General features: G+C 39.0%; 1 protein-coding gene across 2 annotated transcripts in view; it reads right to left on the reverse strand.

The window, feature by feature from the left end:
- Positions 1-17337, reverse strand: part of SMAD2 (SMAD family member 2) — a 42931-nt gene extending 25594 nt beyond the window's left edge. Inside the window, exons 1-2 of one of the 2 annotated variants that reach the window (XM_026092221.1) lie at positions 17145-17337; positions 13904-14196 (exon numbers count right to left, since the gene is read on the reverse strand). In XM_026092221.1, coding sequence (XP_025948006.1) covers positions 13904-14139 — 236 coding nt within the window. In that variant the 5' untranslated portion in view covers positions 14140-14196; positions 17145-17337. Of the gene's footprint in view, positions 1-13903; positions 14197-17144 lie in introns of those variants that run through there. The other variant, XM_026092220.1, reaches the window with a different exon arrangement.
- Positions 17338-17612: the final 275 nt, after the last annotated feature.

A 17612-nucleotide genomic window follows, 5' to 3' on the forward strand; every position in this document is an offset into this window, starting at 1 on the left:
TGGGATAAAAGCTTGTAAGTTTGAAGTTCCCAAAGCTGAAAGTACTGTGCTCATTATGTGACTGAGTGAACTAATGCTGAACGTAAAAAATATCTGTATCTCATATAATGAGAACATCATACTTAAAAACATCTTCGGACTTTCTGATAAAAACCTTCCAGAGAACAAGACCACCACGTCATAAAAGAAACTAAAGATCAAAATTCTATTATCAAAGTAGAAGAAGGGTATCCAGAAACACACACTCCAAAAATACCCAATTAGGAGAAGAATTTTTTGGAGCTTGGAGTAGCTAGTAAGATGTTGCACCACATCATGCAGCRTGCAGGTTTGAAGCAAGCATGTTCAGCGACACAGTCTAGCTGGGAAATAACCATCTATCCTCTACTCTCATTTTACCACRTCTTTTAAAACAGTAAATTAAACAATTCCTTCCTAATATTTAAATCCCCACTGAAAGGCTCCAACTAAAGCACCATCTTCCAGAACAGGAGCGATGCCAAGCCACTAAATATCTTTTTTCTTTTATTTATAAGTTACACAAGGAATGAATAACCTACCGAATCACCTCAATCTTGTTTCATACAACCTGCATTTACTGTTTTCTTCTCTAGTTTGTATCAGTTAAGTAAGGCCATGCAGTAAATTAAGATGACACCCAATGGTGTTTCACATGTTAATGAATGCTCTTCATCATCTCCAACATGAAGACAGACCTAAACAGAATCAGGAGTATCAGAGGACAAAGTATCTTTACRGAAAGACATATCCATCACAATACTGGTTGATCTGTCCACAAATAACAGATAACAATCTCACAGAAGATCATGCTTTCAAAAGAGGTAAAGACAGAGCTCACATACACATTTCCAGATTTGCACCATAAAACATTTAAAGATGACCTTTATCTTAAGTTCTCCAATCACTATTAGTCATCCTAGGTGCAAAGTCAGTCTCCACACTGGTGAAAGTTTTCCTCAAGAGTTAACAGGTACAGCAACCCATGGCTAAGTCAAATAATTTCTCTCAAGTAGCCTGTCATCCTCCAAGCAGGTGAGCAGCTGATACTACTGCATGAGTGGGCTGTTTTGTAACCTGGAGGACGGTAGACAAAGTTGAGATGTGACAATTTGATAACTGTCTCAAACTTATGGGTGCTTGGGGTGGTGAGGAGGAAGGATTAGGTCTGCAAGACACCCATCTTGTCTGTGTTGCTTGAAAAATATGCTGAGTTGTCAAAAAACACTCTTAGAACAACAGAATTACATGAATCTTACTCCCACATTTCAAACTGAAGGTGCTTCTGGATAGCTTTCTCTACAAATTCCATGTGTCTTGAGAAACTCAATGACAGAGGCCAAGGAAGACAAGTGAACATATATTAACTATAAAGTGCTTGACACAGGGAAGCCTCTATACCATGTCAGAACAACTGCTGCAGTCTGAGCCAGCTACTGATGCATACCTAACATGAAAATTGGTGAACTGAGAGAATACACTGACCTTGATACACCTCCAAACAAGAGACAATATCTTTAGAGATAAGGCATACAAAAATTCAAAGAAATATCAAGTACTACATAACTATTGTCCACAGTGCACACAGTAAGCAAATGGATTCAAATGAAGTTAAAGTTTGACAACCAAGATGCCTAACTACAGGTCTCTATTCTCCTCAGACCAGAGCGGGATATGGGACGCTACCAGATACCATTCACAGAGAATCTGAGCAGGCAGAGAGGCAGTTCCCTTGGAAYAGGAATCAAAACCTGTTTACTGAGCTTCACTGCCTAGAGCTAGACAAAAAGGAAGTGTTAATATTATGGACAAGTCCTGAAGTCTTAGGCATCTCGCTCATGCTCCACACCCAGAACGCTCACCTGGAGATAATGCCCACAAACACTCTTGCTTCACATACAATTGCTTAATAGTTAAAGCACTTTCCCAGGACATCCAACAGTTTATTTTCCTCACTCCACTGATGGGAGTAGACCCTGATTTACCTCCACCCAAAATGAAAAGTGGTAACAAACAACTGCTCTATGCTCTGGTGGCAGCTGCCTTGCTCTCTCCCTGTGCTACTGCAGCACAAGATTAGAATTTCAAGGGCTAAAGAATATTAGCATTCAAGTTAACATTTTTGTGGCTCCTCAGTGCAACAAAAGCTGGTTAAATCCTTCTTGCTAGGTTATTGGATAAAGCACTGAGGGGTTCCCACATGGTGATCGAACACTTCAGCACTAGGCTGCAGTAATAATGTCTTCTTATTATTGAACAGGCATTTTTAAGTGGTTGCCACCAATGCAATTCGCAACAGACACAACCACATTAATGGGCTGTATGTTCTCCAGCTATATTCACCTGAGACAGATAGGGGACRGTGGAACATTGATTTTTTGATCCCAATTGTGCTTTGACAAGGCATCAGTTTGCAAGACAGGTACACTGGACATAAGCATAATATTAGGCATTCATAAAATTTATATATGAAGGAACCAAAAGGGGATTTTCATCCTCAGCTTTGTGGAATTCATCAGGATGGATATACTTAAATTCTTTCTTTGAAATGGCCATTAAGTTTACATTCAAGTCTCCCYCACTAATGCAGAAGGGGAAACATTTATTATGGAAAGACAGTAAAGAACTATCAACACACTTTGATTAGATGCTATGCTGCTGTTGGCTTACACAAAAACTTCAAGGTTCAAAAAGTGCTCTTTGAAAATGCAGTTGAGTCTATGAAAATAACATTTGAGTTATTAAAGAGAAAAGACTTTTTCAATCAAACACCTGATAGTCGAACATTGCTTCGAACATATGAGACTTTCCACTACACTTAAGAGCCAAATAACTCCACAACAGTTGTTTATTAGGCCTACACGTTCAAAATTTCAAAACGACAGCATGAGTTAAAGTTATTTGAAGTATCACAGAGAAACTTGACTTGAAGCCTCCCACAGAACTCAGAGGAAGTGAATACCAGTTCTGGGATATAACTCACCAAATCAACTAAACAAATCAACTAACTTTGAAATTCTACATTTAAGCAAATCTCCAAGTTTTTCTTTTGTATCAGGCTTTTAGCTATCCAGTATTATAAGAAAGAAGATATCCAAGCACCCCAGGAAATGGTCAGTTTACCAACAATTACAAGCAAAGACTCCAAATGAAAACTCAATTTTTGACCTACTGAAATGTGTTTGTACATTTTGGAATAAAAAGCCACAATCTGGGGAGTTGTTCTGAACGAACTCTGAAGTCAGATTACCGTGTAGCACTTTTGCAAGGGGATCCCCCCAATCTCCTTGCTCTTCTGCTGATTTTGAAGCATATGCAGCAAGATGCAAACTCGCTCCAGCTCCCCATGCTCTCTTCTATCCTGCTGATCTGCTTCAAGCAATGCAGCACAACAGAAGCCGATGAAACCTGTTCACGTTCAGACCACAGCATTGTATACAGTAAATTTTAAAAGTTTTTCACCAATCCACAACTGCAACCAAGTGAGAGTAAGCCAACAGCAACAAGTAGTAAACAAGACATGGGAAATTACTCTTATTAAATTAGCAGGTATAGATTATAAAGAGGATTAAATCAGTAGGAAACCAGTTAGCTAGCTATTTGTGCTCAAAGCTGCACATTAAAAGAACTGCAGCATGTTTTTTACCCTATAAATACTTCCTAGGCTAACAGCCTGAGCTACACAATTGGAAAGTTTCTCTACAAAAACGCTCTGGTTGTCATAAAAAATTCACATTAGTGAAAACAGTGCTCAGGTTTTTTTTTTATTATAGTACCAAGAAAAGTAAGTTAGCTGACTTCTACACGAGAAGAACATAATGAGAAATCTTCACACTGCATAGTTGGCCTGATATAAAGGCACTAATTACTACAGTAAGCCAGGGAATAGTTCAGCACTGACACAGGCTGACTATAACCAGATTCCTTAATTGGAGAAAAAATAACTACTATTTATGAGGTCATTTGGGGCTCAGTATTGACAATAAAGCACAGTCAACATATTTGTCTTGAGTGACCAACATATCTTCTTAATGGCAACGTAAAGTGTCAGATACAGATATTATTCTTCCTAGTTAAAGCATTGTACTGGGATCCACCGAGCAGATAAGTCGCTAAAGTAATCACAAATAGCTATTTTTCATGTGTCTAAAAATCAACAGCCCCAACAACAGTTGTTAACTTGGGACAAATAAGTCAAGGCGCATAAATCAAGTAAGCTTTAATACTTCTTTTTTTGAGTCAGACTCTTGACTAGAGTGCTGCTTCTTACCATTAAAGCAATAATAATCATAATAATAATAAGCAACAGTAACTTGAAGCTAAGGAACTTTAACAGATTTAAACAACTTTTCACCCCTGAATCTGCTTTCTACATCATTGATACTCCAACAAGAATAACATCTTAAACTCACACTCCATAACCAATAATTCAGTTTATGTCACTGAGGTGAAGATGAGGCATTATCACATATACCTTGCAAAAATTTGTCTCAATTTACAGACTGAGAAATCACCGCAAATAAAGCGATTTTAAGGATACCCAGAAAAAAGCAGCACAGCCAAGACTGAAATCCACATCTCCAGAGCCTTGATCCAATGTTTAACTCGTATACAACATAGTCCTCAAAACTCAACATTTTCTTCCTCCTGCCTCAAGAGGCGAGCTCCTTCGAACTATGCTGTTGGCTAAATATCTTGTGCATTTCAATTTTTACATGTTGTTCTGCCTCAGCTGACATGCCAATGCTTTCTGCTTGGCATACCAATTCTGTAACGAATGATGTGGGCAAGTCATATGACTTCCTGAATTGCACGAGCTTAAAATTGGCAGCATTAAGTTTCATTGTTTAATGCTTTAAGACTTCCTTTCTCAGGATGACACTGATGTTATAAGTTGCTGTAACCTGAACTGCTGCTGCACTAAAGCTTAACCTGAGCTAACAGGACTTCCATTCTCAACAGCAGCCACAGCTGTGTACAATGCCAGAGAAGATAAAAAAAGAAAAAAAAGCTATGTTTTAGTGTATTTAATAAAACCTCAGTTACACTTGAATACAGTCATTACTTTTTATTTCAATTAACACTGCCTGAGAAGGCTAGAAAATTGAAGTTTTCGATTCAAATTCAACTTTGAAAGCATGACTTACATATACTAGAGCAAAGCCCTGATCACCATCGTACACACCTTCTGAAGGGCCCTCTACACACACACACGTACATATATTCTTCTGTACCCAGCTATTAGGAATAAGGGCTTGCTGCAAAGTGGCCATTCAAGTAGGAAGTGTTGGTAGAAGAAAAATATGCTATGAGAAAAAAAAACATTCTCTTATGCTCATATTAATCTTGCATCATACTCTACCTACCTAATGCACTAATGCTATGAATCAAACAGGAGAAAGCAAACAAAATTTAACTTCAGGCTATATAATGTGGAAGTTGCATAGAAAGATTTAGGGAAAAGGGGAATGACAGTATTCAACTTTGGGGCTTATTCCTTTAAAAATCTAATTCAAAGAGAGGTTCTTGAAGAGCTTTGTACCAGGCATTCCGAAACCCGACTGCTTTGGGCGTTCACTCATCCGTCACATCTCGCTCACCTCCATCCATGACAGCTCCTCTCCAAAACAGGACCGCAAAACAGCGCCGACCAGTTTACAACAGAACATTTTTCCCTACAGAATGCTGAAACTACTGTTTTCACAACAAAGCTTCAAAAAGTTATTTAAAGTCAGTTTCTGAAAACAAGCACTACAAAAGTTGTGTAATTATGCAGTAAGATATAGTACTGAGTAAGCATTTAAAGAAATTATAATTCAGAAGTATTAATGCCAAACTGGTATTTCCTCCATGGTTTTTTTTTTTAAATTGGTCTGAACTCACTTAAATTCTTTTTCTTTCATTAGCTTAAAAGAAATTGAGCAACTCCTGAATGACCACCAGCAGATCTTTAATGATCTCATTTCTATGTTTAGCTTTGCAATAATACACCAATTAAATTGATTTTTAAAATAGCTTTGTAGTCGAAGGGTACGCATAAGAGTAACTTTCAAATAACAGGTGTGACTAGTGTTACCAACACTATCAATGATTGCTTAATTCAAGTTTAGAAATTGAGCTTTCACAGGGACCAGAAGTCAAACCTGACATGAATTCACAGTTCCTATTACATATCGTCCATGCCAGCATCTAAAGGTGTCCTGCAACCTCAGGCATGTAGTTAGGGCCAGCATCCCCTTGTCTACAGCCACACCATCCAGAACATGACCAATTTTGGAAACTAAGGAGGGCTGGGTCCGTTTATTCTCGAATGGGAGACTGTCTTGGAATACCAGGTGCTTACTTCTGCCACCCTGGCTCTGAGAAAAGCCCCAAGGAAGTTAGCACATAGAGAAATGCTGCATTTTCTCTGAACAGCAATCCAAACTGTGCTGTACAGCGCTACAGTAGATGGCCTTGTTGAAAGCAGTCACCATAAAATGACTGAAACAGAATTCTCAACACAGATCAGAAAACACTGCAAAAACACCAGAAAAATACCCCCGGCAAAGCCAACTGCTTTGCCATGGCTACTTTCAGGAATAACACAGAATGGTCATCTGGCATAAYCATCTTTCAGTAGTGCCTTCTGGTCAGGCTATGGCAGGTAGACTCTATTCATCTGGCAAGCAGCTGCCTGGCTGCTTGCTAGGCCTGGCATGGGGGGCTGTACAACTCCTTTTACTAAGAGGAAGTCGAGAAGCTCCAGAGCATGCTGCTGGACTCCTCAGCTGAAGGGGTACATGCACACGGGGCCGATTCAGAGCGCCTACAAGATCTGCCACAAGAAATCATGAGATGTAGAGATACACTCCACAGGAAGCTGCTGCAAAGCACACAGTCATTCTGCCCTTACTGCTTTGCAGAGGCCAGAGCCTGGCCCAAAGTGTTTAGAAGACACCAAGAACTTCCTCCAGTCTTCTACAGAGAATCTAGAGACAACACTCAAGWCCCACCATAACTACAGGACTGAAAAGGGCAAGTGCAATTTGATCCTCCTCCTGCTACACCTTCCAGTGAAGACATCCAAAGTCTTCACAGCATCAGCTATCACAGGGAGGGATTTTGAAGCTGATCTTGCCTAAAACTCTCAAACTCTCAGCCATCACTTGCCATTCTTTGCTGTCCTCAGGCATCCTTTTTATTTAAATTCCAACACAAGAAAAGCAGGATGAAGCAGAGTCCACTCTCAATAATCCTATCATGAGAAAAAGGAGTCAGTTTATCAGCAAACAATTTACAAGAATGCTTCTTGCAACCTGAGCAATAAAGATGGTGTTTCAGTGTATGACAATGTACTTAAACATCTATATGTATATTTTAGGTTGCTTAAGATGTTCAACTATAGATCTTCAAACATTTATAGAATCATTTTAATTTATGTCTCAGTGAATGTGTATGGAATGAGATATGATTTATTATTTGACGACATTCTTTAAACCAGCAGTTCTCATCTTGGGAGCTACGATTAAGAATTAATGTCCATCCTCAACTCAGCTAGCAAATTATCCCATCTCTGCTACAAACTAACAGATGGTGTCAAGTTCTGTTGCTGGGAAAACAGACTTCACCTCTGTCTGGATAGCATTATTATTTTTGGATCTACTGTGCCAATTCAACTGCCTGCAGTTGTCCTCTTAGCTAACTTGTTAGCAGAGATGCAGATGTTTGAACTCTCCTGTAACAGTTTCCAGAGGAACTTTTTTTTTTCTTCCACAGTTTAATTGTTGGAATCACCCATCTTTTATGGCCTTAACCTGTGGAAGAACAGAACACAGAAACTGCTGTACTGCTATCCACTGAAGTAACTTATTTTGGGGAAGGATCTTAAAAGCTTGGAAACAATCTATTGTAGAAGCCAGGTTAGCTGTAGCGGTGATCAAAAGCACCTTAAAATGAGGTTACTGCATGCAGCTATGCAATCACTTTCCTGTCAAACATTCCCAGGGAATGCAAATAACCATACTAACTGATAGAACAGGTTCTGTTGAAAAAAACTGTGCACTTTAGACCTAAATTAGGCATGACTTTTTATTCTGTTACATGAAGAAAAAGGCACCCAGACTTTCTCATCTTAAAAGATTTGTTTGCTCTCAAACAGCAGTTCCAAATCGTCTGTCCCACCTTCAAAAATGTCTTTTCTTTGCCCAGTTTGCTTCTGCTGTTGCTCACTCCTAAATACTTTGATCAGCATTACTGACTTCCATCTAGGGAGGATGATAACTAACACAAGCACCAGCTTTCAGAAAACGATTTCAATACGTGCAATAAGCCACTGCATAGGCTGCTTACCTTATCCACACTGCTAACCCACTGCAGGGAACGAAGACAGGGCTGTAGGGCAGGCAAGTTAAAGAACGACACTGGTGTACTAGAGAAATTCATAATTTCTTTAGGTAAACTGGACCATTCTAAACAGTCTTTCTCACTTTTAGGTGCCTGATGAACTTTACAGCAGATTCTTCTGAAGAATCAGGAATCAGGATGTGATCAGTTCTGTGACAGCAGTTTAAAAAGTTATCAACCTTCACTATTAGCTGAAGTGAAAATTATGCAACAGGTATGGCTTTAAAATACTATCTCTTCATCCTAATAAACTCAAAGAAGCAGCACCGTTACTGAAATTTGATCAGTAGGCAGGTCCTGATTTTTAAGCCTAATCAACCAATTCACTTGCAGTTGCCTACTTTGCGTTTAATCCAACACTCCCTCCAAATCTTCTATATTCTCAAAACTGTGGAGTCTATTGTAAGGCTTTTCTTTGCCTCTGGAGAGTAATAATGCAGAATGCATCTCACATTTGAAGTCAGAAGTCAGGTGCTTCAAAAGTTGAACTGCTGACTGTGAATTCCACAGGTCAGCTGGACTCTCCAAAAACAAAGGCAGGATTTAAGCCCCTCCTGTTCTCTCTCCCATTTCAGAGGGGGCTGCTCAAAAACAAAGCAAAAACATGCTTCTGAAAACCAGGAAACACAGCAGAGATGCTATGCTCACATTAAGCAAGGAGGACAGCGGGCACAGGTAAGACTACATTTTCTACACAGATACCGAGCTGTTGAGCAAGAACAGCCATTTTTCAGATAGCACCTTCTAAAGTTGTAATGGCATAGCAGGCTGGGAACCAAGGCTTAGGCAACAGCATTAGCCTTCACTCTGTGCTTTAAACAACTGTTGCATTTCACTGAAGCCTTCTTAATGCACTTGCATGGCACTGGCACCCTAGCTAAAAATCCCTAAATGTGGATTCAAGGAACAAGATCTTTAACCCCTTACCTCAGCCAATACAGTACCCTACCAGATATATCACTTTTCTTTTGTGCCTTACTTTTCTCTGTTATGAAGCAGTGAAAGTTCACCTCTTCTACAGAGAAAAAAAATCAAGGTCTCCCATGAAACCTAGGGTTCAAGTTGTAAATATTGTTTTACATACAGTATCAAAAGCAAGCTTACATATCTATTGCCACTATCACTAGCACCAACAAAAAAAATTGTCTGTTCAAGAAGAGAGTTTGTTCTTTTAAGTTAGCAATCAGGAAGTTATCTGGTGCTGTATCAAACCCTTCTAGAGTACCRAAATGAGTACACAAACCTCTGGAAAGAGGAAATAGAGGTATACTGTTACAGATGCATCATTTAGCCGTCTCCTCTCCTTCCCCTCAGTTGGCAATAGCCACGCCAGGGCATACCCAAAAGCTGTGTTTACTGTGCAAAGCTAAAATGAATAAAAGCTAGAGGTTCTGAGATGGATGGGAGGCGCCTACGTGTTCTTTATCATCCCACATATACTGAAAGAAGGTGCGCGTATACACTGAGAGATGTAGCACGCCTCTCTTCAGTATTGCTTTGTGCAGGTTGTGTCAGCGTAGAGCAGGGAAACTGCCAGCAGCAAGATGTGATACAAGGGTGTTCTGGGGGTTCAACAATAGGTAAGTGAAAGCACAGCAGGAGATGGCATCTTCTGGGGGAGAGCGAATGGATTACGATGTATAACGAACAAGGATTAGAGTCCTACCTAGGGAATACTCAGTGCAGGCAGGTCATCTCCATTATCACTCACCTTTCACCTAAGACACTATTACAGTTGCCACTTTACCCAAATGTTGACACAGAAGCAGAATTCAACCTGCGATATGGATTCATTTGGTTACAGTTCAAGAATGATGTGATCAATTCTGCATTAGTTTTCAGAAACGTGTGCTCCGGAGCAACATAAGACATCACGAGGCAGTCTGAACTCCATGCAAAATTACCCTTCTTCCCGTGACTTCTTTTTAAAGAATAACTACAACACTCCATTCAACACGATCCCCTAACTCATTCCAGTTAACCTCCTCTGATGTTAATTCTACATATTTGGTATTATTCAAAAGCAACTTCATTTCTGTAAGTCTTACTAAGAAAGCAAGAAGACAGCATGAAGTATATCTATATTCTTTTTAAGACAGAAGAGACACTGCTGACCACACCACACTATGGGGATGCTAAAACTAGTGATTTGCGTTTCCCTGCTTTGGATTAAAATACCCTGCACTGTCACCATTGAAAGGACTTTTTATATAATGAATAGAGACTATGGATATGCCATTTGATTATTCACTACGTGGCATAGTTTAGTTTGTTAAAGGCTTGTATCTCAGTTATTGCTATGTGAAAAATATTCATTTACAAACAGGTCCTTTGGAAGAAGTCTTATATAAATTGACACTCATGTCCTCTATTTCTTCACTGACTGCTTTTGGGCTATATTTGTATCAAAACCACAAGGGAGAGCATAAAGACACGTTCTTATATTCAGCTGAACTCATTACACATTTTAGAAAAGTGAACTCAAGTGCCAACATTTAGTTTGAGGATACATAGGGATTATGAGATTAGAATTCTACTGGCTTGCTGGGAGGATTCAGCAAGATAACCACAAATTACTTAGAGGGCTAGTGTCAGAAGGACCGCTGTACTTATTTAGCCTCTGCTCTAGATTACTGACCCACTTACGGAGCGCTAAGCACCCCTGCTGTGCCGTGCCAACACCCACTCCATCTGTTTGCTTCTGCTTTCTCAGAACCCCTATTAGACTGCACAAGAAGTTGGGTTAATTACTACACGAGCAGCTTGAACAGTACACATAGCATCAGCCTTACTTAGTATGTGGTCACCTTAACAGACAGGGCAGAAACGGAACAATTCTAATCACAGCAGGATTATAAGTGACATACAGTAAGTACATGCAAATTTCCGAAGAGGGAATTTTATTCGACTTTTGTCAAAGCTTCTTTCAATTTGGAAAAAAGCCTACATGTTTTTAGTTGCTTTGGATTTTTATGATGAAAGGGTATACGGGAGTTAGAAATTTCCAGAGTTTGATATAATGTTTAACAGGATCAGAAATTTGTAAAACCACAAGTGAAACTTCTGTTGAGGGAATAATGCCACAGTTCGGAAAAGAGGCAGGCAGCACTGGTCAATACCTACTCTTAATTTAACAGTACCAGTGATTAAGACTTAGTTAGTGAAAAAAACAAACAAAAAAACAGAAGAGCATCTGGCAAATTAGCCCAAGTGTTATGTCAGAATTGCATCTTAGTAGCTTTGCACCCCAAACTTCTTGCTGGTTAGAAAGAAAAGTTTTAAATTCAGTATTTTGATATTTTACTTGATGACCAACAGATCTTTGGGTCATCCATTGAAGTGGGTCTCAAGCAGAGATTTTATTAACTTCCTAAATTCAAGAAGAAGAATCTCCAGAGATCATTATAGTACTGAGCTAACATTTGTTCATTCTTGGGCACCCAGACTACTGCTGTCAAAGTGAAATAATACAAACAGTCTAAAAGCCAACTATGAAGCTAAAGAATTCTGTGGACCACTGCTGGCAGCCCTGAAATCATCTAGCTTCTTAACACCAAAACCTCTTCTTTGTTTAAAATTAAACCTTGTGCAATAGCCAACACCACTTGAAGAGCTCTCCAGCTACCAGCTTCTTCCCAAGGCAGTCAAGAAAGAAGTAAAATCTAGGTCCAGTCCTTTTTAGGGCCGACTCCAGGATAGATCAGAACAGCATGCCACAGCCCAGCAAAAACTGCTGATCACAACATGGAGATTGTATTATACAGAGTGTAATAGATCTTTGCATTCTGTTTTAAAGAGTTATTTACTATTATTACTGCAGCACAAGAGATCACGCAGGCAGGAAGAATGACTTGAATACAAAAGACAAGTGCCCCAGGAAAACAGTTGCAAATTGGCATGCTGTTTGTATCTTCTAACATTGCCTTCAAGATACTTAGACAACTGTTCTTCTGAAGCAGCAATATTTACTGCCCCAGCTGCAGGACAGCTCTGGGAAGTCTAACATTTGGCCAAAAGGTTAGATACACATTTGTATCAAGTGAATAGTTGTATGGCACATTTAGTTTCTATCACATGAAAACTTCTTCTGGTTGAGCATTCAGTCTTTGTCACAGGAAAGCCTTGGCCAAATAAACAGAACCATCTCAAAGAAATACATATCCCAGTAAGTTTGAATCTTAGTCTACCAATCCACACTAAGACCACAAAGCGCTAACAAATACTTCATTTCTGATTGTTTTCCAAATGTCGAAAGGAAGAAAGCAGAAGGGAAACCCAGAGAATTTTGAGACCGCTCTAGGGGAAAAAAGAAAAATACAAGCAGAGTGCAGTGTTAGAAACAAAAGGTGAATCGAGAAGAGAAAAAGAGCAGAATTTAAATAGCCATTGATTCAGAGCATAGGCAAGATTTTCTCAGGAAGCTATGTCAAATCTAAAAGAGAATGCTAAAACCATTATTAGATAAAGGCTATAACACATTTGATATGTGGAAACCATTACCGACACCAGTTAAATCTAGTTTGTGCTATGATTAGTACAAAGTTGAAAAGTATAGCGGGGACCAACGTGCTAATATAGAAACCAAGCTCATAAAATGCATGTCGCTTCTCTCCCTTAGAAACTATTTTAAGTGCAAAGGAGCTAGGGGCCCAGAATATTCCTGGGTCACAAGATCTTGTAACTTTTTCATAACAAGAAAAAAAAATACCTGTGAAGTGATTTGATATTTATTTTGCACACTTAACGAGCTTACACATGCACCTTAGTGGGAATTTTGTACAACATGAATCTAGAGTACATCACATTAATACTTACAAACATAACCCTTGCCTCTCGCACAGCAGTTGCTATGAATTAAGTTGAGAAAGTCAAAGGGGTAGAATGCAAGTCGTTCACCTAAATGTATATACATATAGAGGAGCAGAAGAGAATTTCTAGAAACACTCCAAGTTATTAAATGAAATGCACTTTCATTAACCAATAACAAATAATAATTACAGTAAGTTAATTGATCTGCAGGCAACCTGCCTCCAAAGATAAGATTTCCCTTGCAAAGGGAGAATGGATGCAGCTTGTACAACTTTAATTAAGCTACCATATACAACTGAAAATAATAATTAGGTGACTGAAGTGTTGACCAAGGAAAAACAAATCAATTTTTTTAAGTGAAAGTGTAGGTTCAAGTAAGCCCCTCCAACTATAGACAGGGTTATCAAATAAAAGCATAAGGCAGTGCTACAAACTAAAAGCTATGCTAGGCACCTTGGTACYGCAAAACGAATGTAAAATTATTATTAGAAATTTTGATTTTACAAAGCATGTGATTCAGTTGTAAGAGCTGAAGCAAGCACTATTTAAAACCAAAATAGGTTTTAAAGTTTTTTCCAAAAAACTCAAAGGCATGCAACTGATTTTTGTTTGTTTATTCACAAGATAGCCTAAACATCCATCTAGTCATTTCTTAATTGGTTATAACAATTTCAAACACAACAGCACTTACCTTGGTATTGTCACACATTTTGTATTGCAATTTTGAGTGGTAATTGCCTTCTCAAGCTCATCCAGCTGTCCTGTTTTCTTTAGCTTCTTGACCAAGCTTTTCACTGCTTTTTCACACCATTTTTCCTCCTGACCATTCTGCTCACCACCACCAGCCCCTCCAGAGCCACCAGCAGATTTTTTCCACCCCAGAAGTCTCTTCACAACTGGTGGAGTGAATGGCAATATGGATGACATGATTTTCACCAGACAGAACACTCGGCACGCAATAAATTAGAGATTCCCGTCTGCTCCCTAAAAACACAAACCAGAACAGACACATTAGCACTGAGGTATTACATAGGACAAATACCTTGCTAGGAACTTCATTACCAAACACCGTAGGACACAGGTTCCCCAAATAAGCCAGATAACAGTTCAAAACTAGTCTGGATCATGGTTAGTTATGTCACCAATGAGATTTAAGTGCAAGTTTTCTGCACACCATCCCTCTTTCAACAGTTTGTGCAAATTAGCACACCAGTTTACTGGTCGATTAGGTTAGGTTACACTTCAAATCATTTAACAGAGAAATAATAGCCAGTAAAAAACTTCTTGGTTTTGCAGCTTCTATTAGGCTAGCTGTAGGTATTAAGATATTAGCTCCAAATCAGCTGTATTATTTTGAACAGACAGCTATTATAGCTTACTTGAGGACATTGTGGTCCTGTGGACAAAAGTATGGCATTAAAGCCAAGAACCCCCCCCCCCCCCCCCCAAAAAAAAAACCACCACCAACAAACTTGCTCTTATTCCCAAGCAGCAACTGGGTATCTGAACTTCAGAAAGGTACCTTGTTTCCCAACTTCAGAACCCGTAGCTGCGTGAATTAGTTTGGTCAGCTGAAAGATCTTGTTTTAGCTAGGAACTAATGCTACCTTCAAGCTACTTGAACAGAGCTTTCAAGGTACCTTACATGCCTCACCATCCTGCACAGGCACACTCCTCGCTTCTATTCAAAATATACCCATTTCATTTTATTAAAATTTCACCCATCTGCAAAATAGCACCCTTGATTTGGGATATTTAAGGCTATAGTATTCAGGATTAAGTTACGCTTTGTTGTATCTTCGCACTTTCAGCGAGAACCAACAAGTCAATGAAAGATACATTATATTAATAACTTAAAATTGTAACTTTTTGACTTCAACAAAACAGAACATTCCATAGAAAGGCTATTTCATTTTCAATTAAGTTATAACCTCCACAAAATAGCTTCTGAGACCACTTGAAAACATTACTGAAGCAAGAATTACAGCCGTCTGGGCTCCAGGAGACAGAGGTTCTGATTAACAGGCACTCAAGATTAACACTGCTAATTTTAGGGAAGGGACTCAAAATAATCCATCAATCTTAAATCAAGAGTATTCATTTTCATACAAGACTACAATATGAAAAGAACTTCTATTCTCCCAATAACATTAAATTATTGCACAATTATGTCCAACTGTGTCCAACCTGACCGCAGGTCAGGTTTTGCAGCCAGCAAAACCATTATACTGGAATCCTAGTTGCAGTGCGAATAAGAAAAATAAACACAATATCTAACACTTTAAAATTCAATCCCAAATAGGACACTCGAGCTACAGTCTCACAGGGAGCTAAGCCAATGCAACAGCTTTTTGCCACGAGATGTCCAGGTCTTGCTTCTTCCTTTCTCTCCTCCTCCTCCTCCTCCACACCAGCCCTGATGTGTGTTAGGCTTTTCCACAAAGACTCAGACAGCTAACCCAGCAGAAAATTATCAAGTTTTTTTGCCGAGTTAGTTTTCTTCCAGATTAACAAGTGGCATCAGCTCACACATGGTCCTGTAAGTGCAAGTGTTGACACCTGGCAACTTAAGCACAGATGGAAGACTGAGACTGTCCTCCAGCCCCAGCCTTCAACAGTGGTGCTCGCAGTTCACTGCATCTCTTGAACTGCAACCGGAGCATACGCTTTATTATCAGTAGATAATTAATTCTGGTGGAAAAGCCAAATTAAGCAGTCTTATTCCCATTTCCTACCTGTTCTGAACTGCTTGCGGGCCAGGCAGTGGAACAAGTTAGACCCTTAACCCAGTACACTGAGTGGCTCCAGAGACAAAATGGGAGGCTTATGTAGCCTCAGCTGTTTTAAGAAACACTCATGCTAAGCTTCTGAAACAGGAAACTGGACCTGATGTTCCAGGTGTGACCTGGAATAGCAGTAGCTCTGAATTTTATTAAAAGACTTCCAACTTTTGAGCAGGGCCAGCACTAGATGCTTCAGAGGCACGTGCTAGAAATTCCAAAAACAAACCGAAGGGGGATAGCCTATTTTGCCAGAGACCACATTTAAACACTAATAATTGATAGCTTAAAGTCTGAGCACCAAATTCAATGCTCACAGAAGTAGGCAACTATGAGGACCAATACTGATGCTTATTCCCACCTCAATTCTCCTCAAATTTATGGAACTCAGTTCCACATAATCCTTATACTTCCTGTTCATTAGCTTCAGATTTGACACCTTTCAGTGCCCCAGAATAGTTATTTGATTGTCAGCCTCATAAAACACATTTCGCTAAGGTCTCATTTACTACCAAGATAAATTGCCTATTTTTCCAGGCCCTCTAAAAACATTCTCAATGCTTTTATCTAATTTTTCTGCTCCTGAATACCCCTTGAGATGAAATGTCCAGTTTTGCAGTATTCCCTCCCTTAAGACATAACACTGATCTATATATCTATATATATCTCTATATATGTATATAGAGACATTATTTTCAGTATTCTCTGGAGCTTAAAAAAAAGAATAATATTTGCCTTTCTACTTCAAATGCACACTGAGTGATTCAACTCTTGCAGCAGGGAAGAATTTAGATGTCCCATACATATCAGTTGTTCTTTACATTTGAATTCTTATGCTATTTTGATATATTCAAAAGCGAAAGTCTTCTTTTTCCCATTTTCAAAGGACTGTCGGTTCAGACCTAACTAATCACAATTTTCCAGATAGTTTACTTACTGTTTTAACCAGTTCCTTTACATACATGTTTACTAGTCTAGTTTCTGTAGAAGCTGTCAAAAAACAGGTATATCTGCTACCCCATTAGTTATTACATTAGCTATTTTCACAGGAAAACAACTTTTTTTTTTTAAACAATATATATATATATACTTAGAGTCCTTTATTACAATGATTATTCCATCTTAACAGCTGATTAAAAAAAATAAACATACACCACAACTGCAGTCTAAGATTCTTGGAAGATTAAACCAGCTTCTTCCTTCTAGTCATTGGTACGCTATGTGCCATTAAGTTTCACTAAGTTATTCCAGTAATGGCCCCATATCTTTAATAGGGCGAGCAGAGAGAACGTGACACAAGTAGGACAGGACTTCATTCAGCTTAAGACTTCAGTCGATTGCGATAGATTCAGCTGGCTTTATTTCTGCAAAAGTTACATTCTTCTCCAAACCTAAAGGAGGTACTACAAAGTACAAAGCATGTTTAGCTTGAATCCTAAGCAATTTAGATAAATCTAAATTATGCAAGGACAAAGCAGCAATAAAGTAAGTAATAAGAAATACCCTACTGGGTCAGAAGAGTGGTGTATCTGGCCTAGTGCTCTGTCCCCAACAGCAGCAAAAGGATATGCTACTCAAGGAAAGCACAAGGGCCTGGCTGCTTTATGCAGCCCATTCCCC

Source organism: Apteryx rowi, unplaced genomic scaffold (genome assembly GCF_003343035.1).
Source record: "Apteryx rowi isolate R43461 unplaced genomic scaffold, aptRow1 scaffold_95, whole genome shotgun sequence".
Classification (NCBI taxonomy): Eukaryota; Metazoa; Chordata; class Aves; order Apterygiformes; family Apterygidae; genus Apteryx; species Apteryx rowi.